Source organism: Strix uralensis, chromosome 32, assembly GCF_047716275.1.
Source record: "Strix uralensis isolate ZFMK-TIS-50842 chromosome 32, bStrUra1, whole genome shotgun sequence".
Classification (NCBI taxonomy): domain Eukaryota; kingdom Metazoa; phylum Chordata; class Aves; order Strigiformes; family Strigidae; genus Strix; species Strix uralensis.
This window is the reverse complement of record NC_134003.1, coordinates 393,574-420,765: the sequence shown is the minus strand read 5'-3', so window position 1 is coordinate 420,765 and position 27,192 is coordinate 393,574. Positions and strand designations below refer to the sequence as shown.

At 40.7% G+C, this 27,192-nt stretch overlaps 1 protein-coding gene across 3 annotated transcripts in view; it reads right to left on the bottom strand.

Annotated features, from left to right (window-relative positions):
• ASH1L (ASH1 like histone lysine methyltransferase) overlaps positions 1–27,192 on the bottom strand; it is a 64,172-nt gene that overhangs the window by 7,122 nt on the left and 29,858 nt on the right. For 2 of the 3 annotated variants that reach the window (XM_074853328.1, XM_074853329.1), the window contains exons 5-22: positions 24,538–25,279; positions 23,225–23,404; positions 16,330–16,424; positions 13,612–13,685; positions 11,935–11,980; positions 11,602–11,710; positions 10,987–11,193; positions 9,835–9,981; positions 8,747–8,855; positions 8,408–8,569; positions 8,111–8,205; positions 7,690–7,847; positions 6,534–6,686; positions 5,995–6,049; positions 5,760–5,892; positions 5,042–5,290; positions 4,519–4,605; positions 4,174–4,264 (exon numbers count right to left, since the gene is read on the bottom strand). In XM_074853328.1, the coding sequence (XP_074709429.1) occupies positions 4,174–4,264; positions 4,519–4,605; positions 5,042–5,290; positions 5,760–5,892; positions 5,995–6,049; positions 6,534–6,686; positions 7,690–7,847; positions 8,111–8,205; positions 8,408–8,569; positions 8,747–8,855; positions 9,835–9,981; positions 10,987–11,193; positions 11,602–11,710; positions 11,935–11,980; positions 13,612–13,685; positions 16,330–16,424; positions 23,225–23,404; positions 24,538–25,279 (2,892 nt within the window). Of the gene's footprint in view, positions 1–4,173; positions 4,265–4,518; positions 4,606–5,041; positions 5,291–5,759; positions 5,893–5,994; positions 6,050–6,533; positions 6,687–7,689; positions 7,848–8,110; positions 8,206–8,407; positions 8,570–8,746; positions 8,856–9,834; positions 9,982–10,986; positions 11,194–11,601; positions 11,711–11,934; positions 11,981–13,611; positions 13,686–16,329; positions 16,425–23,224; positions 23,405–24,537; positions 25,280–27,192 lie in introns of those variants that run through there. The other variant, XR_012626734.1, reaches the window with a different exon arrangement.

Here is a 27,192-nt window from a genome sequence, read left to right as displayed (position 1 = left end):
GACTGAGAAGTCCCCAAGCCTTTGATTATTTCAGCAGAACTCAAGACGCATAGCTCAGGAAAGGTAAACAGAACTCAAAAAGGGCTGAACAAATTGACATTCCTGACAACTAAAAAAGTCTTTCCCAAGTGCAACCCCTAAACAGGCCTGTAAACTTCTATTGATTAATTTAATCCCAAAAGCAAATTAACTCTTTAATTTCTCTGCTCCGACCTGTGAAACAGCATTAAAAGTATTTCCTCTCTGCCCCCCAGGACCTGACTGCCACTCTTACTTGTACACTGCAGCTTTCTTTGTGACAATGGTTATTGTTTGATAGGCTGAAAATACACCGCTCCACTCAAAAAGCCTTTCTCTTTTAGGGAAAAAGTTAATCAATAAAGTTCACCAAGAACCTGAAGAGTCTCAGCGGGAGAACATTTGAGAAAGTCAGAAGTATTACTGAAAATATTGTTGGATTTAGTATATAATATTTAAAAATCAATTCCATCTTTTCTGTTATTTATCTCACAATGAGCAAAAACCTGGGAGGTCCCAAGTCATAAAAACTTAAGAAAAACTACCCCGGGTAAGATCAAAGGTCATAGAGCAGAGTATTCTATAGAAAAGTGGGCGGTAACAGATGCTTAGGAGGAAAAAGCGTAGGAATAAGGCATGCACAGGAAAAGCCTTCCCATGGTTTTCCCTCCAGGCTTCCTTTAATCTCTGTTTTACGGACTTTTAGAGCTAAGTCTACAGCTGGACCACTGCACATAAATAGGCAGGGATTAATCCTTCCTCCAAGAATTTGCCTAATCTTTTTGGAACCATTTATACTCCCCACCTCTCCGACTTCCCATTGCAATGCTTTCCACAGTTTAGTTATGTTTTTGTCAAAAACCACTTCCTATTGTTTAAATGTGTTGCCAGCTAATTTCAGTGTTTGTTCCCTAATTTCTACATCGCTGCACTTTCCTGTGCCACTCATGATTTCACAGACCTTTACCATATCACCCTCCAAATCATCACGTTCACAGCAAAGATGTTTCATATCTGATTATCCTCGTCATCACGCTTGTTTTTACAAGTGGTACGATACTCTTTTTGAGATGGGGTGACAAGAACAGTGCGCAGCATGCAAGAGACAGGCACACCATAAGATTACGGAATGGCACAACTACTTTTTCTATTTTGTTCATAGTCATTTCCAATACTCACTTTGCCTTTTGGACTCATGTTGAACACTTCTCTTACTTTTCCATTAAATTGCAATGACTCCTGGATTTTTTTCCCCTAAGCACATACCTATTTTTGTGTATGTGCAGTTATATCTATTTTCCTTCCACGTGTATTACTGTTATTTAATTAGCAGGTTTGGTCTCAGTTACTTCCACAGCTTAGTAAAAAGTGCCAGGGAACCACAAAGTACGATACGGCTCCAGGTTCATGAACAGCTCAGTTCTGTTCTCCCTTAGCTTATAACCACATTTAGGATTAAAGCGAAGGACGTGTAAGTATATTTTCATAAGTATAGTATCATTTATCAATCTTGAGTAAGTTTAAAAGATGCCCCCAAGGGCTCCTCATATGCAAAAATCACTTTAAGGGTTGATGTTGTCACTGTAACAGTAGAGTACAATACATTGCCCTATTAAAAAAAATCCTCTGATTTAAACCAGAAATGACATGGGCCATATGGGCACTGACATTTGCCTACAACCATGAAGTCAGGTTTTCAACATTCTGGTACACCAGGACCCCTATTAAACAAATAGGAGCTGTAGCTATAGGAAAGAGAGACAGAGTTTTAGTCTAGCTTAAGTAAAAAATGGACTGAAGACAGGATGACATAGGCTTGCATATAAGCTAGCAGAGTGCAAGCTCGTCAAGCGTTCAGTGTGTATTTGCTGGTGATTAGTCTGCACTCATCCACTGTATTAGGTCTTCTTACTCTCTGAACTAAAGCTGGGATAATATCTTCATTTTACTAAGTTACAGATTACTTTCAAGGAATCCACTTCCCTAATTTCTTTAAAAGACTCGTAGAGAAAAAAAGGAAGGTACATGCTGAGAGCAGCTGCTGGCCCCAAGCAGAATGTAAATAAAACCACCTATTTTTGGCTGTTATTTTAAATTAGCTGCTTTCAAATCTTCTTCCCTACCCCTTCAGTGAGAATAAAGCAACTCAAGTACATATTGTACCTGACTGAAAAAGGAGTATTCAGACAGAAATGTACACGAATACTCTCTTGCCCTAAGGATCAGGAAGCTTGCTTTCAATTCAAGTTTATCCAGACATTACTACTACTGAAAGATCTACCCCTCTGTCTCGAAAAGGGATTTATAGTTCTGTGTTTTCAAGGAAGAAATGCGGCTGCTATTGCTGGTGCATCAGAGATAATGCCATGTGACAGTTTCTGGCTACGTGGGTTTTCCAAGATCCATTCTGACTGCTGTTTATCACCTCACATCGGAGGTAGAACTTCTTGTTCACGCTGCAGGATGTGATGGACCAACTGATCCAATCTGTTTGCATAATCTCCTCGTTTCATGTGTTAGGTAATTTTTGCAGAGGAACCATGTCTGTAGTATATAACTCAACAACCTCAAGTAGAATTGTCAAGAAATTAAAACCCAAGTCCTCTAACCAGAGACTGAAGGACCCTCACTTATTTAGAGGGATTTGATCACAGTAAAGTGGGTGCACTCACACAGCTGGAAGCTTTTCAGCCTTGTTCCTCAAAAACACGAGTTCTCAAGCTTGGAACTGGAAGACAAACCAATTCAACGTGCAGATACAACTCCCCAGCAGCGAGGGTGGACCAGCTTCCAAAGGAACGCAGTGCTCTCAAAAGCACTTTCAGTCTTTATTACAAGACCAGCCTCTTTCTAATTGACAACACATAGGAAAAATGTCATAGTCTATGCATGTAGTGACAGGGGGCTGGAGGTCATTCTGGTCTCTTTTGCTTTGGAATCTGTAAACTACATGACCTTTTAGAAACCGGAGGGAGTAAAAAACTGTTTCTTCTACTGTATATGCCTGTGTGCCTGCATCACAACTTCTATAGACAGGTGTCGTGCCTCACTTTTGGTGCAGAACTGAATCCAAAGATTTCCCCTTTTTCTGCTGTGGCTGTGTATTCCCTTCTAGCACCTTCTGGTTATACACCTTCCTTAACCCTGTAACTGCAGAGGCATTTGGTGCCTAACAGTGGCAGTTTGGTCTCCTTTGTCCTCTGCTGATGGGACATGGACTTTAGCCACGTAAGGACTAACATTTCTCTAATTAAAGTCACCAAGATCAGATTAGAGGTACGTCAGTGAAATACAATGTCTCATGACAAAAATTACCTTAATGCTACGAATGACTGGAAGATGCCATAAAACCCAGCTAAAACATAATCCATTTTAATAGAAAACACAAAAGCAAGTGCCGATAGAACCCTAGAAAGTGAGTTACTCTCCAGCAAGGAATCCAGAAAAAAAAAGAAGAAATGAGAAAACCAAATGGCTGAACTCCAGACAGGATAGACAATGCAGAGCAACAATGAAAAAGGAAGACTGAATGCAAATTCTAGAATCCTGCAGAGGGGATTAAAAAAATACACTGTTCTTTGTCCTTTTTTTTTTTTTTAATTCTCCACTTTCCTGAAGACTCTCCCATTCCCTTCTAGCAAACATATCAACTGGTTTTACTCATTCAAGAGCAGTTCTCTTAATAATCATACAGGCTTCCTTCTAACCTTGTATGTATCTGTAGGATGAACTAAATAAATAAAAAAAAATCAGTGAACTGAACGTGCCTCTGAAACACTCAGGGCTTTGAAGAAATGTCCAGAAAGATACACTTCAGGGAACAAACAAGCAGTAAGTTGGATGCTTTAATTACCACTCTACACTACAACGCTGAAGGCCTAATAGCCTTCTTTGCCTTCACTTCTAAAGGTTAACTACCACAAGTTGGCTCAGCATCTTCCTTCTCTGCCAGGAGAGCCCTATCTGTGCTAAAGGTAATTAATGTTTCTTCATCAACCAGGCTGTGAGAACTCTTACTATGTGTCACTCCCACAATAGCAAAGAGCGCAGCTTTCTGCTTATAAAGATAAAAGCATTTCAAACAGGGTGATGCCAGAAATCTCTGTACACTCTTATCTGATGGAAATGACAGCAGCCACCAGAGTTAGCACATACCTTGGCGCAGCAGCAGATCATCCCGTAATAAGCATATATAATAAACACAGCCAGGCTGGGCATAATGGGGACGAGGAATCATGGGAACCTCCTGGGTGAGAAAAGAAAAAAAGGAAGGAAATTCTGAGATGTTCACCATCATCAGCACAAACACGGGGCTGATCTCCTTTTGGAAATACGCAGGATGGACAGAGGAGAACTGACACTTAACGTGATTAAACCTAAGCCAAGGAAGTTACACTATAAAGTGAGAATGCCACACTGGTCTTGCCAATCTTGATAAATATAAATGCAAGAGCTGCTTTAGTTTATAACTGTAGTAATGAAGAAACTTTTTTTTTTTACCCTATTCACAGAGCGAGGCTCACACTGCTCACACAAGTAGTGTTCAACATCAGAATTCACACCCATACAGTCACAGTGCTGCCAGACCTAGAAAAGATACATCCCAGTTAGAAATTCCTGTGATAGATTTTATTTACAAATTGCATTCCCATATTAAGGAAAGCAAAAAACCCAAGCTTCCTAAAGGAAATTCAAGATTTTCTTTGAACTATTTCACACTATATCAGAAGACAGACAAGGTCCCCATGCAACTGTTTGTGTAAAAGCCTCAAATTGTTGAAATTAATTCTGCTCGCCTAAAGACGAGCTGGCAGTTTCAGAGAAGTGCTAGCTCCTCCATACAGAAATGCAAGTGGCATTTCCTCTGTGAAAACAGAATCTCTCAATTCTTTTGGAGAGGAAATGAAAATCTGAAGAGGTAATTAATGCTACTAGCTACATGGAAACTGCTGGTAAAAGTTCCACTGGTCATGGAGAACAGAAGAAGAGCACCAGGCTCCACTTTGTGTCCCCCCGGCCTCACCATGCACTTTTCACACTGGATCATGAGTCCTTCATCTTTGTAAAGGCCACAAATGCAACGGATCACGTCTTCGTCCTTCTCATGCCCATTTTCTTTTTCACAGACCGATGTCTCGCTGCTGTCAGCTTCACTTGCTGTTTCTCCCACAATTTCATCAATCTGGGCAGATGCCTCATGGCGAGCGTTATAGTATGCTTTCCGTAGCCGGCATACATCACGCCCAGTTGGAGATTTTCTGCCATAATATTTCTGAATAAAAACAAAACAAAGAAACAAAAATATTTTTTTCCAGGTTCCATGCTTTTGATGCATCCTCCTATCTGCATGCACCCTTAAAGGTGTCTTCACTAAAGCTGCATCCACAAACGTAGTATTCACCTGTCCATCTACCTCCTTATTTTGAGCACCAGGTCCACGTATCTTACATGTGACACAGAAGAACAAGGTACCTCTTCCAGAAGGTACTGTGGTTTCTTTAGGTTAGCTATTCATGCATGTTCTTGACCTTCTATTTGTCTGACCTAATGCAACCAAAAAGCACTAAGAGTAAGCTGAAGCACATGACTTGCTATCAACATCTGTTCATCACAATGGATCATCACAAGTTCTCTTTCTCTAAAGTATTTTTCTCCTTTCATTACTGTGAGTCAGCAAGAGCGTTAAACGAGGGTATATCCCCACTGTTTATGCAATAGCTTAAGGGCAGAGAGAGCCTCACCTCTGCATTCCGGAAGACCTTCAGCATGTCCCCATCAAAAGCTTCCACAGTTTTATAATAGCCCGTCAAGATCTGTTTCTCAATTGTGGCAAGGTCCAATGGGTCAGAGATCTTTTCATAATAGTCTGCATTTCTAAAATGGGAATGTATGCACAATGTCATTTTTGCTCGCAATTCAAAGCTGTGCAAATCCATTACAGAAAGCTATGGGTTGCTCTGAGAAGCAAGTCCTTACTTTTTCTTTGGGGGTAGGTTCAGGAGGGGAGCTGCAAGAGCTTGCCTGGAGGAATCTGTAACAGGAACACGCACTTTAGCAACATTTACTTGAGTGAAACTTAAAAAAGACAAGTAAGTAACAACTTCAGTCTAGGTTAAAAAAGGCTCTTCTACTATCTGAGGCACAGGGAATTGAAACGCTTTTGCACTTCTAGAAGTTGGTTGCTGTAATCAGACTACATGTATCAAAATGGAGGATAGTTTCCTTGCAATTCTGTCAATTGTACCATTTTGCTGAACTACTGAAAAATCAATTTAAAAGGATAGCAACATCTGCAGATTCTAGTGGCAGAGGAATGGGTTGAGGATAAAGCAAAGTGATTACTGGTAGCAGGAGAAAGAGGAAAAAAAAAAACAAAACAAAACAAAAAAAGGAAGGTTATTTAATGTTCTGAAATAAATTCTTTTTTCCCCCCAGTATTTTCTATTCAGAGAGCCCATTGTTGTAGAGGCTGAAAAAGTCTCCATGGAGATTTTTTTTAGGAGTGTCACCTTCACCTTTATAGGATATGATGCTATCACATATTTCCTTGAAGATTTGTGCTAGGCGGGCAGCACGAGCAACTTCAATATTCTCTTCAGCTGCAGCCAAGCGTCGTGTTCTCACAGAGCGGGAGGTCTGAAGGGCTGAAAACTGGGTCATGAAGACATCTGAAAGAGGGCAAAAAAGAAGTATCTCTAAATAAAAAATTAAAGATCATCTTTTCCTATCCAGCAATTCCACCACCAATTATTAAAATTAACATGTTTTCTAAGCTACTATAACAGTAAAAGGCTTCAGATTCATACTCCTGAGTCGGCTCTCACTGCTTATAGCTCATCTAAATGGTTAAGCTGGTTATCAAAGTATTTTATGTGGTTGGACCAAATACAGCATGTCAGTGAATTCACCCAAAATACTCACTTCCCAACCTCTCATGTACCTGACAGTGGGGACCAAATCCTGCATGGCTGTGAAGATTATGGTCCTACAAATAGAGTGCTATTTCTGGAGCAGGATTAACACATTTTTTCTGATAGTCATATTTTTGTCCCATTCCCATAACGGACTGCATGCCAAAAAGCTTTGTTCTCTAAAGGCCTGAAATCCATAGAATTATGAGGATAAATGACAATTTTCAAAGTCAGAGCAACTGTTTCTGGTCTAGGGATACAGAAAGCAGAAAACAGTCCTTCTCTGAAAGGGTCCAATCATGGAAAATGTTGAGTGTCATCCTCCTCCTCCTCTGATAAACCACTCCTGATGAAACGTGAGCCTCGACAGCTTCTACCAAGACTTGAGAGAGATCGGGGCTGCTGGGGGAGCACAAACAGATCCAGCAACCGGACAAATGGTTTATACAGTACAAAAGTCTCATTCTTAAGAAAATAGCAGTAAGTGTTTCAGAGGAAACTGCAGGGTCCCATAATGCAAAAAATGCACTGAAACAGTGAAAGAGCTTGTCTTACCCTGCTATGTAAAGATAAGGGCATACATACACAAACACAGACATAGGTCCTCTTGTCTGCATTGCATTCCCTGGATGTATTACAAAAGGTATAAGGATCTTACAGTAACTACATTTGATTTATTCACAGAGCTTGTGTACACTCTTCACGGGCATGTCATAGAGGTTCTCAAAGGAGCAACCCGAGGACCCTGTGCTGGCCTCACCAGATTTAATGTTGCCGTCATCCCGACAGATTCCATTCCAGCGGTTGTAGAGAGACGTGGTGTGGATATTGTCACTGACGTGCTTCACTTCCTCTTGCTTTTGTCGAATCTTTTCCCAGTTTCGTACCAAAAATACATGGTGTTTTAGCACAAAATTCCTACAGAAATTAGAAAAGCATTCAAGAATCACCTCCTTACTGTAAAATTAATGACTTAATGCGGGGAAAAAGACAGATATTGAGAGGTACACTTCTGTACCTTCTCTCCTCAGTGGAGAGGAATTTCACCTTAGCTGGTTAAAGGAGAACTAAGAACTGCTTACTCGGGCATTTCATCACGCCCTATCTTACAGAAAAAAATAATTTCAACTTTTGCACAACACTCAGTTTCTGAGGAAAATCCCACTGAAATCATTCCTTACCTTTCTCTGTTAGACATGGGCTTCATCTGAAGCTGTGGTGTCAGCCTTGTTGGCGCGTTCACACTTTCACTGGGTTCCTCTGGGATGTGGCCCCTCTGGAAAACAGATCATCCTGATAGACAGGAAAAACTGTGCCAAGAACTTAGCAAAGCAGTAAAAGTAGTTCCTGAGACAGAACTTGTAGTATATCTCTATAGTATTTCTCTGAAGTTTAAAATATACAGTTTTGCAGTCTGATGGAACAAACTGATTTCCTATTAACCTTTATCCATGAAAAAAGCTGTCTTTACTACTTACTCTCTTCTTTAGTTTGTGCTTTGACTTCCTTTTCTCTTTCGACCGTCCAGGCCTTCTGTGGGTGCTCACAGGCTGATTGCTTTTGCTTGAAAGTCCATTCATTCGCTGACTTTTACCCCCAATTATTCCTCTGCATTTGTCAAAACCACATTTGCAGAGTTGCTTTGGAAAAAAAAACAAAATTAAATAAACGCCTAAACATTTAGATTATCTCTCACTATCATAAAGAACCCATTCTGTCAAATACAACACAGTAATAGTTTTGTTAATTGACCTTCAACTTTACAGCTCTGTTTGTCCTTGGTGAGTTTTTTGAAGGTCTTGCACTGTGATCCTTACCTGTTTTTCAACATTAAATGAATGAAAATTGTAGTCGTAAGTCAATTCAGTACCAGCAGGCATATCTTTAAGCGCATACAATCCAATCCGGTAAACACCATTAACAGACCTGCAGGGAAAAGCCAATAAAATATTCCCAATAATTAAAAAGAAATTGTCTTTGTCCACAGAGTGGAAGTGTTAAGAGACAGGAAGCAACACTTCTGCTGTGCCCTGGATTATGCTTATTCTTCATTTCTACTGTTCTCTTGTTTACCTCTTACAATAAACTCTGAAAGCCAAAAAAGTGAATACTTATTTACAAAGAGTAGGAAGTTGGGCTTCAAATAGAGAAGCTACAAACTACACTGGTTATCACTGCAGACCCACTGACCAACCACCAAGGTTCAGGCCCTCACCCTAAATCAAGAGCTTACACTAATCATCATGCCTCATCTCACAAAATGCACGAAAATTCACCGCCTCTCCAATTCTTTTACTTATTTTTTGTGTTGGGATTTTAAAATTTAAAACTTGATTTATTGTTGCTTAAATCCACTAGAATTATCTGAGAATCACAAGCTCCTCTGCTGTACTGCCATCACGGCTGATTCCTATTACGACCCCCTGCTATTTCACTGTAAGTTATTCACTACAAAGTTCTCAGAAGTACTTCCTACTAGTCTGGCACTGGATTTCTTCTGATAACACAGTACTGATATGACACAGGGTGTGCTGAAATAAGACTACTTCCCTGTTTGCCTACTTTAAAAAAAAAATAATTTGAGTTGCCAGGAGGAGAGAATATACACACATAGATCATTTTACAGCATCACCTAGGCTTCAAGATTTGTAGCAGGTTAACAGTATGACAAACAACAAGGATTTGCCTTGCCAGAAAACTTAGATCCAAACTTAGATCTACAAGATGTCCAGCACTTGAAAGCATAACATTGCTTCTCTTGTGCAATGCAAACGTGATGGTAAATATTATTCACACTGTTCAGCTTGATTCCCCTCCCTATTCTTAGATCAGATTCTCCGAGATGATCTGGTTATCTAGATCTTAGTCACTGGTATACCAGTCTTCCAGTAAATAATTTTCTTACCATTTCTGCATCTCACAGTTAGGATTACAGCTGTGGTTGATAAAACGAGCTTCATTGCCCATACGATAACTATCTATCACCATTCCACTGTCTAAATTCAGGCAGTAATGGTCACTGTGATTATGGTACTGTTCAATCATCCGGTTCCTAGGAAGCAACACAGGAAAGTTATTTGTGATTCTGCTTGTTGCTGCAAAGCAAACAGGGAGTAACATAGTAATAGCACATTCAAGAATTCTGAGAGAGGGTTTTGAAGAAAAAGCAATTATAATCTTTTATATTTTATAGAACCGTACACCTAGAGATGGAGGAAAACCATTATTATACCTATTTTTATAAGTCAAGGCCATTGACAGAGCTTGGATTAGAATTTAGAAATTTGCTCTTCTGGAATGCTCCCTTTTGGGTTCTGCAGATTATTTGTATACATTTCATGTTGATAACCTGTGTATGGAAGAGAAAATGCAAGTATACATTCTTTGGTGTGTATATGTAGGCATGTGTACAACAATCGGCTTCTTCCTTTCATTAGCTGGGACGGGACACAACTCCTGGAATTACATCCATGGACTACAGCTAGCTCTTTTTAGCAAGAGAGCACGAGTAACAAGAGTCAGTTGTGTTAGCAGTTATCTCTGTATGAGAAGACTGCATCTGTCTTTTGTTGGAGCTCTGAGAGTAGCAAGTATGCCCCTCCAATCTCAATTATCTTACGATGCTACGTAGTTAACAAGAATACAATTTCTTTCATTGGTTATTAATGCTTCCACTTGTTCTTTTTTCTTCACACCTATCTGCAAAAGCTCATTTCCCTTCCTGCTCCATTCTGCCCCTCAATTCTATCCTGCACAGTTCAAACCCTGCACAATACTCATAATTATATCAAATTCAGATTCACTTGTGGCATTTGGCATTTACAGAGCAGATGTGGCAGATGATGCATTCCACACGCTAATCATTCCTCTCTATTTGACTGAGAAAAACTTGGTTGATCAAAAAAGCTGAATTCTAAGCCTGTGACCAGAAAAGCATTCTTTTTTTCCCCCACTTCTCTCCCCTTCATTTCTGTCTAAGGATTTCCCAGCAATTATAATAGATACTAAAGTCATTTATTGAGCCTTCCATGCTAAAGCAGCAAATAAATATTTCTACCTGAATTCTTGCTCACTAACAACTTCTCCCAGATATTCAATGATAAACTGTCCTGCTTTCAGGGGTTCTTTGGTACGAATACCCCATCCTTTCTCCTCAGCCCGGAACCTCTCCAGGCACTGCACCCATTCATGCCTCTGTATCCGCTGATTGCAACACTGTTCACCACAAGGGCAGGTGTTTGGTGAACACTCCGCAAAGATCATCCTAAAATAAAAAACAAAGAAGTTAAAGGAAGGTGAATAGCATACTTTTAGATCTATTGTACAGGTAAAAAGAAAAAAAAAAAAAAAGGAAAAAAATTCCTCCGTTAACCAAAGGTTATTAAAGAACTAAAATGCTTCTTGTTTTCCAGGTATAATTCAGACAAAGATTCACAGTCTGGCTCTCACTGCTGTTCAAAGAGCAAAATGGAGCTTTTTATGGGATCTGCCTCTGCTGAAAGAGGTAGGGGAGCACACACGCAGCAGAAAGTTATCCCGTATGCTCTGCAACAATACTTTTATTACTGGGGTTGCATCCAGCACAATTCTTTTCTTAAGATATCATTAGTTGATGTGAAATAATACATCTATTGAAATTGTCTTATCATAGTCAGTCAAACCTATTTCTAACCTGTTAAGACAATCCTCCACACAGCCCTTTCCGTTGTCATCGTCTGGTTTCTTACAATTGCAGGTAGTGGCCTCATAGCCAGAAAGAGGCTTGACATCCACATAGACATCTGGAGAAAAAAAAACAAAAACAAAAAAACAAACCCAAACAGGGAAAAGAATTCTTTCCAGGTGAAAAACCAGAACTATTTATATACAATATTTTCATTCCAATTACATAAAGCAAAAAAAGAAGGTGGAAGTGTCTTTAGTAGGATGAAGAGCATGACAGAAAGGAGGGTTGTCATGTGAAAATTCCACAGTTAACACATTTTAGTAATAAGATTTTACTTACTAGAACGGATTTTTTTATAAAGTGGGACATCTGGCTTTTTATACAACTAAAAGGAAGAGAAAGAAAATTTTAATACATTGCATAAGTGCATCTGTTATTCAAAAGAATCAGGGAAATTATGTTCTGTACATATGTAACAGTTTTGTAATCATTACTAGAAAATACATCTGCATTCTCTTCTTCAGGCTCAGACTACGCTAGCAAATAGGTCAAAAGAAGTCCCCAAATAAGTAGAACTTGGGCTTAATGAGTTAGCTGAGCAGTTTTTCTAACATATTGTTTCCCATACTATCTGAGCAGAGCAATATGGGTAACAGACACAATGGGGACAGACTATTCTGAACAATGCTGTTCTTTGCAATACTGAAGAGTAATTATTTAAATCTACTTTGGAGAAAGCATCTTTGGTGGAATTATCATGTGCCAACAATTAAAAAAGTGAAAAAGAAAATTTAAGGTGCTTATCAAAACGGTTGGACTCAATGATCTTAAGGGTCTTTTCCAACCTAAATGATTCTGTGATTCTATGAAAACTGTGACTACAGGTAGGAGCCAAGAGAAATGCAGATTCATCTTCTAATTAGAGAAACTTCCTCTGCAGATGGAGATGACTAGAGGGAGAAGGGAAGCTTAGATCACAGTTCATAACTTCACATATATTCTATCCTTTCAAAGAAGCTTTAAGGAGTAATTTCAAATTATTACATATTTCACACACATTTACTGCATTGATAGCCTTCCCCCACTAACACATGTGGCAGATAGGCACTGGACAAACCCCAAAATCTATAAAACCACTGTACAAACAAAACTACTCTGTAAGGGGTTTCAATAGTCTAGGCAGATGTGGGAAATGTCAAGAAAATAGATCATATATATATTTATTGTTTATGTAATATTGAATAGGTAAGATAGGCAGATGTAAGTAATCTTCAATACATGGCAAGAAACTGTCCTTGGCTGAAATGTCAACAATGATCATTACTTTAAGATTAGATTTTGGTGGTATTACAAAGAGTAGCTGGAGCCACAACCATCTGGGAATTTGTCTTGCTCATTTACATGCTTAAGTTACATGTCTGAGAGCGCTTTCTTGCTGTAGAGCTGGGGAATGATTTACCCTCCAGCCTTAAATCCTGTGTTAAACCACTTGGTGGAAACTTCTCAGGGAAAAAAATATTCCTATTTTTAGGTTTGCACATATTTAAAGCTCTTTAAAAAGAATGAGACTGTTAAACAGTTTCTCTTCTTTCCTCAGTATGAAAATTTCAGCTTGCAAGTGAAAAATAAATTCCACTCTGCTGGGATTGATCCAAGAAAAATAAGGCCTGAAATTTCTCAGTGCTGTTGGCAGTACATCTGAATTCTCCTGAGGCATGTCTAAAACAAGATCATTGCAGAAAGCAGGCACACTACCAAAATAAAAGTCTGCAGCAAAATTAATGACTTTTTTCAGCAGAAAACCACAGGATTGCTATTTTGCAAGAGATGGAATAATGGAAATTATTCACATTAAATACATATGCAAATCCCTTTCTTCCTCATACAGTGGCAGGAACAAGAATATTCATCAATATACAGGATGTATCAACACAGCTTTCATGTAAGAATCCTGCTATTTTCTTTCTGAGACTTCTGATCATAATCTTGGCAAACCAGTAACTTTTTATCTTGTACCTGATTGTGTTTCCACTGCCAGAGGATGTCGTAAGGCAGCTGGAAGTCAATTCTCTTTTGTCTGAGATACTTTCCTGAAACAAAAAGGTTTGTAAGTCACACACACTCATATTCACATATCCCCAAGAGGAAAGAGAGCTGCTCCCAGGCACAACGCCAAATTCTGACAGGGCCTCTCGACGTCTGAAAGTCAAAAAGGCAGAAGAGCAGAATCCTCCCAGAACATTTTGTTTGTTAGTGGCAAGCACGGGGAAGAGCCCTCCTTGATGTTATCTTCTGCATTCTACTCTGCTGTCGCAGTCAGGTTTAAACCTTTACCGACAGCGAGGAAAGCTGCTGTCTTAGGTACAAGATGCCTGGTGAGGCAGGTGGCAGAGGAGAGCTGCCTTCTGCGCTGCTGACGATGGTACGGGTGCCACTGAACTCCAACAGTCACCTTAAACTCTTCAGAGCAGTGCCAGGAACCCACAGGTGTTCACCCAGGAGGGGTCACTGAACGTGAGCTGCTGAAGGGACAACAGCAAATAACGGACAAAACTGAATTCACTAACCACTAATAACCTCTGTGGAGAAATCTCCAAGTTGACACTTTCTCCTGAGCCTTTCTGCATACACATGAATACAGTGATTTAGCACCGAGAACAAAATCTGCACACACAATTCATGCAAGCTGGTAAATCACAATATTGTACTCAAAGAAACCGAATTAGTTTTGAAAACATTATCCAAGCCTGTTCCTGTGACCTTTACCAAAAGAGACTTAAGAACAAATTCAGACTTGGCAAACACATTCCTAAATGTTTCGGAAAGACTTCAAGATGATCTATATTTTCAGCAATAACTGAAACTCATTTTAGACAGGAGTCACTACTTTCACTGCAGATTCTTTCTCTATTCTAGAATCTACTGTCACCCCTAACCTCTTCCCCAAAGAAGGAAACTCACCCATTACATACTTCGTTAATACAGGACCTGAGGTCTGACACAAGTGCTAGCTTAGTTCTAGCCAAGATTAAAATGTTCTCTTATCATTTTATTGGAATACTGTGTCACAGAATTGCAGCGAGAGGAGTGACTAAGGATGAGGTGTCAGTCCCATGTCTGATTTTCCCAGCTTTTCTAAATGTTAACAAGTGCCTTTATGTTCCTCCAGCAACAGTCTCTGGTTTCATGTAAATTCACACACGCATACCCCCACCAGTGGAAAATAAAAATTGTAATGTTTTCCTTACAATTTACTCCTAAATCACTTTTCATTTTCAATGCTGTATTCATCTATAGCAGGTTCCAGGAAAGAGCTAAATCTGCCGGGAATTTGCTTTCACATCTATGACCTCAGCGGGCAAAACAAAAGGCTCTTTCAGGTGCCCTGGCACTGTGCCTGGAGTGCACGGAAGGTCCCTCCAGCCCTCGTCAAGTGGGCACTAGTGCAGTCATCTGGCAGAGTCCTAAACCTCGGAACTCTGCTCTGCAGTTAAACCACTCTCCAGCTCCCCGATACAGAGCAATCGAAGCAGCTTTAGCTTCAGTGCAGGACTTGTTGGTGTCTGCTAGCACAAACAAATGGGGCGTCGGGGCCTCGTCAAGAGAAAAGAGAGCAGGATCGTGGCACTGCAAACTGAACCTGAGCATCCCGACAGATGGTTTGGTCACGCAACAGAGTTATATGACCCAATTCAAAAAGGAATCGAGCAAGGTCACGTTTTTGAGAATTTAAATTAACACCTTCAGTTCTGAAACCTGTTTTGCAGTTCCTGACTCACAGAGATCTGTCAAACTCTTCGCCTGCTACGACCTCTCCGTGAAAGTCAAAGTTGTGTACGGAGCAAAAAGTTCAGTTAAAGAAGACAAAGCAGCCAAACATTTGTGTTTGATGGGACTAACATTTCTACTGAACAAGGTGGAATTTCCCAAACTCTCTTTGCATGACAGCACTTGAAGTAAGAAATCACAGCATTTTAAAAGCTGAAACAATTACATGAGAAATAAATCAATCTTGGTTTATCCTGGGAAATGACATGAGCTGCAAAAACGTTAGTCTGGGAGTTCATGACCACCCTTCTCCAGGCAGTCCAGTCCAGTGGGCTGGGTTTGTGAACAGCATCCTGAAACTCCATGAGTTCTAAATGCTCATGCTAGCCTTAGGTTATGGCTCCTTCCTGCAGAAGACACCCCAAACCTCATTTCTGTTCTACCCGAGACCTCAAAATGGAGAGGAAATAAAAACTTATGTAATAGCAAAGTTTTTCATTCTTCCTCGCTTTTATCCATGCTTAAAGACAGACACCATTAAGTGCACGAGGACAAGGGGCATTTATTATTGCATGCTTAGTTTTTGAGATTTAACAAATGGTCATAGTTGTCTCTGGCTGTTCTACTGTAATACTAGTTTGAAAAGGAGACTATTGCACTGTATTTAAGCAAAAGTATTACGGCAGTTAAAGCAGGTTTTAAACTAGACTGGTATATTCTTATGGTAAACAAAAAATGAGAACAAAGTTCATGTAGCAACAAAAAAAAGCCTCTCAAGTCAAACTTTTGCACTGAAGAACACAGACAAAGTTCATATGCTGACAGACATGAGTAACCTGGCAAGGCAATAAAATAAAAAGAGAAAAAAGGGAGAGAGGCAGAGAGATTGCAAAGTCCAGAGCACTTCCATGTCACCTAAGTGTGATACTTGTTTTCCAACAACTAAAACACACATGAAGTACCCACCAACGTGAATAGGGGCTGGAAACAATCCATGCTCATGCTCTCCAGGAGTGTACTCCAGCTTTTCTTTCTTTAATTGTATAAGGCGGCTCTTTGGACTGTGGATGACAGGGACAAAAAAAAAAAAAAAAAAAAAAAAAAGAAAATCAGAATGAGCAACACCTGTCATTTGCAAAACCCCACATTTTCTGTTTTAATTAAGGCACGAATGTCTAGAACATCAGGCAAGAGAATAATAATAGAAATAGCCAAAACAATTGATTCCTAGGCTGCTTGCCAAATACACTTATCACATCCATTTTAAAACTCATGATTTGATTTTTCTCCACAACTACTATTCAGGCAACACCTAATGGGACACCATCAACTTTAAGTGCCTAGTATATGATATATAATTAATAACTAAAATTAAAAAAAATTGAAGAAGATCAAAAAATCTTATCTGATGATGTTTGCTCAGGTATTTGACACATTATACACGTCTAGCGCCTGCTCTCCTAATTTGCTAAGAGCAAATGCTCACGTGCTACTCCTTTAGAAGGCTGTTGATCAAGAAAAGCAGAAAAAGAACAGAAATCAGAGTTAAAAAAGCAACAAGACACCCCCTTTACAGAAGGAAAAAATAGGAGTATGAAATAAGAATGGCTGTATGGGTCAGGCAGATGTCAAACCACTCAGCTCAGTAACCTGACTTTTACAAACATCTCCTCTTGGCTACTGACAAACTATGGAAAGAAAAAACTGATGGGGTTATATTTAGTACTGCAGCCCTGCAACATTCAGGAAAGATTTCTAAACATTAAATATACCGAAGATTAAAATTATACTGAAGCCTATTCAAGTTTACTGAAGTTTTTTAAGGGATTTATTTTAATAACTGGACATACAACTGAAAGCTGACTCAATAAAATTGTGATATTCTTGTTTAACTAGTGAATGGAAAACGCAAGTTCAAAACAAATGTTGAGATACAGATATCAACAACTGGAAATAATCACTGAAGGTCAGAAACAGAACTGATGGATGGCAATAATTTGTGGTTCATATATTCTTCTAGTCCTTTCTGGATTTCTGGTACTTACTGCACAAGTGTAACAAGTTACTACATTTTAGATAGTGAAATAAAAGCTAAGGCATACTGCTGAAATGAGGGCTCTCTTGAGCTAGATGCTGTATATACTCTTTTTTAAACAATCCTCCTTTTAACAGAGTTACATGGCGGGGCTCTAATTATGATACACTTGCATTTAACTTAACGTATACAGGTGGACACAGAGCTGTCCTAATCAAAAGCAGTAACGTTCTCTCAAACAATAATGGCTATGGTTTTTAAATATTATGACTCTCTGTTTACTGATGGCAGGAATTAATTTCATTTGCTTTGGCAAACAGACAGCTCTGTTGCCCACCAGGCAAAAAATTACATTCTAGAGACGATTAAACACCCCTCACGCCCATCCTCTATCCTTCCAAGCTGTGCTGCACTCAATCACTAAGACTTCCAAAGAAAGGCCATACAGTAACGACTTACAAGACCTGGAAAGCAAGTTCTTATCAAAAGGAAATAGAAAGGTACTCTGAAAAGGCAAAGTGTGAACATCCATTTCCAGGAGGCAAGCAAATCCTTAAACCAAAAGCAGAGAAAAAAGGAAAAACATTCAATAGAAGTGTCTTAATTCAGGCCAAATGTGCACCATTTAACGCACACTTATTCAGTGTAAAGGAAGCCAATGGAAAAATAAATTATGGTAAATAAACTGCAAGGAGGAAACCAGCGTGGAAAGGAAATGCAGAAGGCAATTATCTAAACCCACAAAATATAACATTAATTTCTTCAGGCACTGCAGACACACCCGTCTTAGACTCAGCCACAGAGAACGCTGGGGAAAGCACCTACTCTGTTTTCCTTCCAAACACAGTGATGAAGTATTGTTAGAGGCATGTAAAAAACTTTTAGGACAAATCAGCAAGCTGAACAAAGGCCTTCAATACTTCAGGGACTTCAGAAGGAAAGGCTAAGATGTCAAAATAAAGCCTAAGTACTCATAAGAAAAGGGACTGTAGTAAAATAATAAGTATAAAGAATACACGGAGTTTTAGAAACATAAATACCATGCAAACAAAGCCTCATGGATTAAAGAAGGCCTCTCTACACTATCAAGAAAAGGTCTGTATTAACAGGCCCACATATTCCCACTAGGCAGATGATGAGCTATTTTAGGCTGGGGTTTCTGAGCACGCAATAAAGGTTCTGGTTTTGTGTTTAGCTGCTGTCTTCCTGAGCAGCCCTCTCCCATGTGCTTTGCTGAGGCATGCCCAGAGCCTTGCAGAAGCTTAAATTTGGTGTCAGGGCCCCAAGCACCACTACCCCAATCAGCCTCACGGGGCGGGGGGGGGGTGGGGTGGGGCTTCCACCCACACCCTCTGCCCATGGCCCCTGCAGATCCATTTACGCTCAGCCCTGGACTACCTCGTGGGTGCACCTATCTCCAGCTCAGCCACAGTCACGGGAGCTGTGGATCTGGTGGCTGAGCCATGCACTGGCTTCCTGGCTTGACCCTGGACCTGCCTGGCAATGTGTCTGTGTCTGACCCTGGTTACCATCACTAGACCTAATCCTGACCTGCAGACTGCCCCGCTTAACCTTGTCCTGTCTCATCACCACAGCCTGGTCTGGCCATCGGGCTCTTGGCTGACGCTGGGTACCACTGCCTGGTCTGTCCAACTCGCCTCACTCGGGGCTGTGGGAATGACAGTAGGTTGCCTTTGCTACTGCTCAGATCACATTCTGTTCGTGTCATTTTTTAACTAAAGTTGGAACACTTACTAGCTAGATACACCTCGCTACAGATGGCACAGGTTGCAGGAATTCCCAGGATTAAACTGATCGTCCCCGCGGCCTCCTAGGATCAGCCAGCTCTGTGCTGCTATCAAGGCCAAGTACAGCTCATTTTTGCACCATGCTCTTTAAGATGTTTCTCTCAATAAGCAGATATAATGATTGTTGCAGCTGAAAAGCGAAGTATCCCTCCAGAAAGCCAGGATCACTGTCTCCCCTTTTCAAGCAAGCCAGGTAGAATAGGGTGAGACCTCACCAATAATCACAGAGAAATGATACCTTCTAACATTTCAGGTTAGCATACTTTCAACAGTAAGTTGGAGGATTACATTTCTGATCATTTCACAGACTGAAACATAAGCCTGGCTAGATAAGAACTGCTTCCCTCTCTATAATCCACTGCCTAAAGTTGTTTGCTTCAGTTTCTGTAGGGACAAATTTAAAACACATGTTTTGTAAATGGTCCACTTACCAACAATAGACTAAACTGGCCTCTCTGTGCAGGCTCCCAATAACAGAGCGATGGCAAGTGAATTTTTTGCTGAGGATGAGAGCATTTTGTACCACTCTCTGCAAAGGCTGAAGGTCAGGCTTAGTCTCAGAATGTCAGTCTAAAGGCAAATTAAGAAGGGAACAAAGACCAGAACCACAGTCTTCTTTCCCATAGCTCCATTTCTCTCCATCCTGCTCCTTCATTTCTTTCTGATACCATGTTCCATATCAGTTCCCCCTCTCCAGCTTCTAGTGTCTTCTCCCTACACTCTAACCACGTTGGCTGGGATTAGTTCTCTGGGGAATGCACAATTACATTTTTGAGGTGTGAAGCCCAATTTTCTCTCTTGGACCATAGTCCGACAAACATTTTAAGCCAGTGTAAGCTGGCTTTGATGCTCCCCACCTTCTGCTGGCATAACTGTTGGTATGACTGCCAAGGTTAACTGCACCAGGAAACCTACCGTGGAAGGTTAGATTTTATCTGAATCACTATCCCAGCCTGGTTCAGTTGCCCTGGTGATCGTGGTGGGGCAAAGGAAGGGACAGCACAGGAACAGGACCAAGCCACAGAGGTGAGGAGAAAGTAAAGCTGATTCTTTTAGTGCAGTGTTAGCTTATGCCAACTTAAAGCATTTGCTGAACTGCAATTCACTGGCAGTTCATTTGCACCGTCACTTCAATTCAGCTGCTGATTTTTCAATAGGTTTGTTTCTAAAATGTTCCCTTACCTACTCTGAGTCACCCTGCAGCTTCACAAACTCTAACATCAGCAAAATGGAGGCACTGTAAGAGCAACGTGCCTATCACGTGGGAACAAGGCTCAGAAGAGCCACAGGCCCAGTCTTTGACCCGCTGGTGATACCTAACGACAGGCGAGTGCAATCCAGTGTGGATCACAGCAAGTTCTACAGATTACACTTTTGCAATGAGGACTCATATTTTTTATATTGTTATTACCGATAAAAATAATCTAGTACATAAAAATATTTCCCTAAACAGTATACAACATTTTAATTGATTACAAATTTACTAATTATTATTAAATTTCTTTGGTGAACTCTGCACTCCTCTAGGAAAGTCACTGCTGGCTAAACAGATAATGACCCCTGCACAAAATCTTCCTTTGTTTTCAAAGCTGCAGCCTTGTGCAACCACGCACTGAACTTCTCTTCAGTAAAAGATCTGGATAATTCTTCCAGTGGGAGCTGAGGATTCTGGAAAACTCATGTGGAGGTTAATGTCAGATCAGCTACGCTGTCTACAAAATCACATTCGGAAACTGAGGTAGAACTGAGACTGTCTCCAGAAATTATTCCTTTTATTCTTAATTCATTTGCAAGGAATCAAAATCTGAGCTTTCCTCGCTGTGTTTTAATAAAGTTTCTAGACCAAGGTGAGTTGGAGTGAAATCCCGTTGAGGCAAATTGCACAATTCAAGTGGCTGCAGAGAAATAATGCAGACTTCTCTCTTTTAACAATAGACTAAAACTGGCAATGACAGGACAAACATCTTCCGTGCTGTTGTTCAGCAGCTGGATGTGACAGATGTAGAGAGAGGCTGTAAATTGTAACAGTAAACCTCAGTAAAACCTTCACTACCTTGTATGTTCTAATGACATTTAGGAATTATTTAAGAAAGATGCAGTAGAGTAGGAAAATGGTCTTTAAGGCAAAGTGTCTGCAATTGAACACTGCAAACAGAAATACAGTGAGTACAACACTCATTAACAGAATGCAGAGACTGTGTTAATGGAGACAGTGATTAACACTTAACTGTACCATCACTAGAGGGTGCCGCACGACTACAGAGTTGAGTTTTTGTTCTCAACTAAAATCACCTTTTCATATTCATACAGCAGGAAGTTATATAAATAATGGAACAACATGAACTTCTGCTCTCCTCTTGCACTGACATATGTCTGACTGTGCAGTAGAACTGGAACAGCAAGTTAAATCAGCAGAAAATTTCATTATAAAAAAGTGACTATTGTTCTGCTGATTCAGTTTGCTGAACCAACTTAGTACAGAAGTGACCCAGTGCCAGCAGGAAGGAATGGTGGGATCAGCCCTAAATCGAGACGGCCATAGTTCTGTCCTTGCCCAACTGTGCATTTCCATGCTTTGTGCCAGTATCAGAGTTCAAACAACCGTACAGAGGTAGTTCAGATTGTGTAGGCAGCATTTGCTTCCTTGGAAGGGTAAAGTTTCCTCAGGGTTCTTAAGCAGCTCATCACAAACATCAGTATCAGTGCAAGGGAAGAACTCAGCATGTGGAGCAACAGGCAAAGGGGAAGACCAGATCAGACCTCTAAGCTTCCAGGAAACTGCAACACAAAATGTGATGGAAGAAGGAGGGCTGTTTAGTAGAGCTCAGCTTTGTCATGGCCCTCTCCAGAGCGGTGAACTTGATTCCATCATCACCCACAATACCTACAAACCTTGACTTTCACTTTTTGTATTCATACAATTTTTCAAATGACATGTTTGCTTACTGTCTATGAAATAAAGTTCCTCCCTTGGCTGACTAGGTCTGACAATGTAACTAACATTTTATAATAAAGAAAAGGAGAAGACTCTCTTGGGTCCTCTCCTAAGGCAAGAGGCCTAATTTTTATGATACAATATTTGAATGTTGCATGACTGTGTGTGTATACCAGTGACAGACCATTCAGATGGCAAAAACTGTAGCACATCTGCTTTTAAACTACTGGAAACATAAGCAGTCTCACTTTGATCAGACCTAGATCTTTGGTTCTTCCTTAGTCTTGATCCTTTCATTGATGCCTTCATTGTACTATGGGAAGAGAACACACCAGCAGTTGATAAACTATACTAGCAGTCTCCTGGTGGTCTCTGTAACATTTTTAAGTGGTCTACAACACAGCGAGAAGGTGCCAAATTTTCTCACTTTTTAACCTGTTGGATCATATTAGAAGAAATGCACAAATTATTGACTTCAACACATTTGTTCAAATGGCTGCAGAAAGCTCACATAACTACAAAAGAAGCAGAAGTGGGCTGGTTATGAGAAACGGGAGACGTCCACGTTGGAAAAAAAATAAAAGAATGCTGGATTTTCACTCTAAACATCTCATAGAAAACGAAGGAGATGAACTTCACTTAACTGTGAAATGAACAGGGTGCATATCTGAAATTCTTGCACACAAAAGATGACCAGTTGTCATCATTCAGTCAATAAAAATAGAAACCTAATGGCCCCTTTTATGTAGACACTGTACTCGGTACCTGAACACCTCGAGCTCTCCCAGCACTTTTACTGCCATGATCATTAAGGTTGCTGAATGAAGTTCTCTTACCTTCTTCAAGGTTGATAATCAGAAACACTTTCAGATTGCTCCAGGCTGCTTTCTGACTAGGGTTACATCTAAAATCTTCTCTGGGTCAGATTCTGATAATTATCATGCATGTAATTTTGCACAGGCTTGAATTAAGTTGACCGTTTTATTTCAGCTACTCATTAGTAGCAGCTCTTTATGGCTCTAGTTCAAAAGAGACAGCTTCCACTGGAATATCAGACAGCAGCTTTTCAGTGGTATTACTTACTCTGTTGTTTTGTACACATCAGAGTAGAGCCCTGCCTTCTGGTACTTCTTCTTTGGGGGTCGAGGGGCTTTTTTCTCACGTTGGGCTAGAGAAGGCAAAGGCTGTTCAGTGTTTTCAGACTCATGCGGTTTCCCAAGGGCATCATGTGGACTGGGAGGTTCAGCTACTGTCTCAGAAAAACTGGAAGAAAAAGTAAAGATTAAAGATTATCTTACCATATTTCTTACCATAAAGTTTATCTTACCACATTTCATTATTCCTCCCTATAATCTGGTCAGCAGAAAAAAAAAGTCCATGTTTCTGAACTACTGCATGTCTCGGCTATTTAAAAAAAAGCAATTCAATGATCATAGTCAAGTGGTGGTTAAGCATAATCATAAGGAATGTACCATCTTTTTATAGTAATGTTATTATTAATTATTACAAAAAGAATGTTGTTTGTACTGCTAATATTTATCCCTTGGAGCCTCAGTTGAGTAATTCAGAAGGTGGCTTATGCTATCTGCTTTTGTACTCTAAAAATAGCGTGTGGCAAACCTTTTCTTAGCCTTCAGGAGAGCCATACAATACAACCTCTGAACATGTGCTCCAGCAACATTCGGTGACTCTAAATGCCTGTATTTATTCCTGAACACAAATGGATGGTTATTTCTCAGAACTATTCTGAAAATACACAAAGGAAGACTTCTGGAAGAGTTTGATCTGTTTGTATTGATGACTTTGGGGATAAACACGTGAAGATTAGGCCAGAGATAGATTTCTGGTGTGGTCCTTTACTGGCCAGCCATCGCACAGGCGCACACCTTACCTCCTCCTTGCTGCTTTGGTTTTACTCTTTATTTGCTGTATATGAACTGATCCCACCTGACATTCTGTGCTGCTTGTAAGTATTTGTTTGTAATGAATATGAGTAACACTTTAAGATTCTCACGGCAGATGTAACTCTTGAAGTTCCTTATTCTGCACAGGATGAAGGAACAATCTTTGCTATGATATCTCATCAGTAAACTGTTACCAGGTTGTTAAAAGTATTCTTCACCAAGATAACCATAAAACGTGCCTCACTTGAGACACAAGCACAAACCCAACAGTTTTACATTGCCTGAGACTCTATTGCATTTTGGGGCGTGTTCAGTAACTTAGGAAGACCCTAAGCACACTGAAAACTGACATGTTGGTTCCCTCTAAACTGAACTCCTTAATAAAAACAAATGTAACAAGCAGAGCTCATTAGAGTAGGATTCTTTCATGGATTGAAAGGTTATAAAATCAACAATGACTATACTGAGGGTACAAAATTCTAAGGGAATTACCTCTTATTGCTTTCCTGTTCATCTTCTGGCAAAGGCTTCTGTCGTTTCCTGGCCTGTTCTTCTGCAAGCCACCTCTTTCTCTTCCAGCCTTTTCGATGATCTGTATTCAAGTTCACACTTTGCACTACAGCTTCAATCACATCTGTGATGGTGTCAGGTCCAAGGTGTAAGGGACTGCTGCTTTCTTCTCTTTTATCTAACTCCTGACTGACCAGTCGAGCTGCCTGGAAAGCTTGCATGGAAACGACAGCCTGCATCGGGTATTTCCGGGGCCTACCTGGCCTGCGCTTCACAAAATTATTCCCTGTCCGTGACTGCCTTTGCAGCTTTTTGGCTTTCAGAATTTTATTGACGTGGTCAAGATTTTTTTTTGTTGCCAAGATCTTGTTATAATTGCACATTTTCCTAGCTTGTCGCTGCATGGCTTCAACCACGCTTCTCTTGAGGTGATGTGGGGAATAGCTGTTTGGGAGTCTGTCTGACAGGAGCGAGACACTATCGCTGCAGGAGCTGCTGGGGATCGCTGGAGCCACGAGGCTGTCCTGTTTCCCCAGACCTCTCTCCCTATTGTGGTTTCGAGCAGGACTAGCTGATGGTGGAACGGACACGTTAGCAATGACTGCTTCTAAGGTTTTGTCCAAAGTAGCCTGGCCTTCGTGCTGTGCCATGCGCTGCAGTAAGCTATCCACTGACTCCTCAACTGCGGGGGCCAGCCTCGCCCCCCGGGTGGGTACCCCAATCACTGAAACACAAACAAATATACATACACTGAAACAGACCTGAGATATAATCAAATAAAGTTGGAATTAAAATAGAATCACAGGATCATTCAGGTTGGAAAAGCCCCTCGGGATCAGCGAGTCCAACCCTCAGCCTGACTCTACAAAGCTCTCCCCTACCCCACATCCCCCCACAGCTCATCCAAACGGCCCTTAAACACACCCAGGGGTGGGGACTCCACCCCCTCCCTGGGCAGCCTATTCCACTCTCTGACCACTCTGTCGGGGAAACATTTTTCCCTCCTGTCCAGCCTGACCCTCCCCTGTTGCAGTTTCAAGCCGTTCCCTCTCGTTCTGTCACTAATTCCCTGGGAGCAGAGACCAGCACCAACCTCTCCACAACGTCCTTTCAGGGAGCTGCAGAGAGTGATGAGGTCTCCCCTCCCCTTCTCCTCCTCACACTGAACAGTCCCAGCTCCTTCCATCGCTCCTCACAGGATTTATTCTCCAGGCCCTTCCCCAGCTCGTTGCCCTCCTCTGCCCTCGCTCCAGCCCCTCGAGATCTCTCTCGTATTGAGGTGCCCAAAACTGGACACAACACTCCAGGTGTGGCCTCACCAGTGCAGAGCACAGGGGGACTGTCACCTCCCTGCTTCTGCTGGCCACACTATTTCTAATCCAAGCCAGGATGCCGTGGGCTTTCTTGGCCACCTGGGCACACTGCTGGCTCATGGTCAGCTGCTTGTCCATGAGAACCCCCAGACCCTTCTCTTCCAGACAGCTCCAGCCACACCTCCCCGAGCCTGTAGCCACGCAGGGGGTTGTTGTGGCCCAAGTGCAGGACCTGGCACTTGGCCTTGTTGAAGCTCATACAATAGTTGCACAGACTGACAGCCTTTTAATCCTATAGTTGCCTGGAACGTTCAATGACAAGACACCAACTTCTGTAACACACGTTCTAACGGGAAAGGGATCCAGCGATGCAAGTAAGTGCAAAGTCTACATTTTATATCATCACTTTTAACATACAATTATTTTCTCTTTATTCACGTGCAGTCCCCCGCTTCTAATAGCAAAGAGCAATCAGGGCATTCCCTGGGTACGTACAGTCCAGAACTATCCTCAAGCTTTTTTTCTATTCAACACTAAAAGTAAGAAGCTTTCTGTGCACAGAAAAATTAAATACTGAGAAAAAAAATTGAGGAACACTTGAAACATTTTTAAGCTAATTTTTCTTTTTTGTAGTTTGGAAGTACTGAAACAACTTCTTCATTGCTCTTGCAGATTCTTTATCAAAAATACAAACATAATGATGACAGAACAGATTGCAACAGGCTTGGATAAAGGTAAATCAAAATATCTGGACAAAAGTGAAACGCTGACTTGCACACAAAGTGAAGTTAGATCTCACTTTTTAAACTAAATGTTATATGCTTTAGAGGTGCAGACTGGTATTTGAAAAAGAGAATTTCCAGGTCAACCATATAGATTACGCAGTATTAAAAAGGGATTTGTTCCAAACTAAGAGCTTCCCAAAGCTGCCCTGCTGGTTCTCAGTGATAACATTTAATCAGAAGAAACCCTGTTCTTTCTGGAATAAAATGGATGCTGTTTTCTCATAAATATATCACAATTGTCCATTAGCATTTACAAAATGTTACTGTAATTGCAGCCAATTATTTAGATTAGATCTACTTAAACTAGCGGGTCCTAGGCTGTAGACTGAAGAGCATGTACTAGTGTAAAGGTAACTTAAAGGGAAGACAACAAAATGTTTTTATAAAAGGGTTTCTATCATTTGACAGGAGGGAGATTGTGCATTTGCTGACAAAGATAAAGTACAAACAGTTTAAAATAAATATTTTGTAGTCCTAGTGCTCACTAGTCCAAGTGTGGTACTCTGAAGAAATGTATTCCTCATTAGGATTCCAAAGTC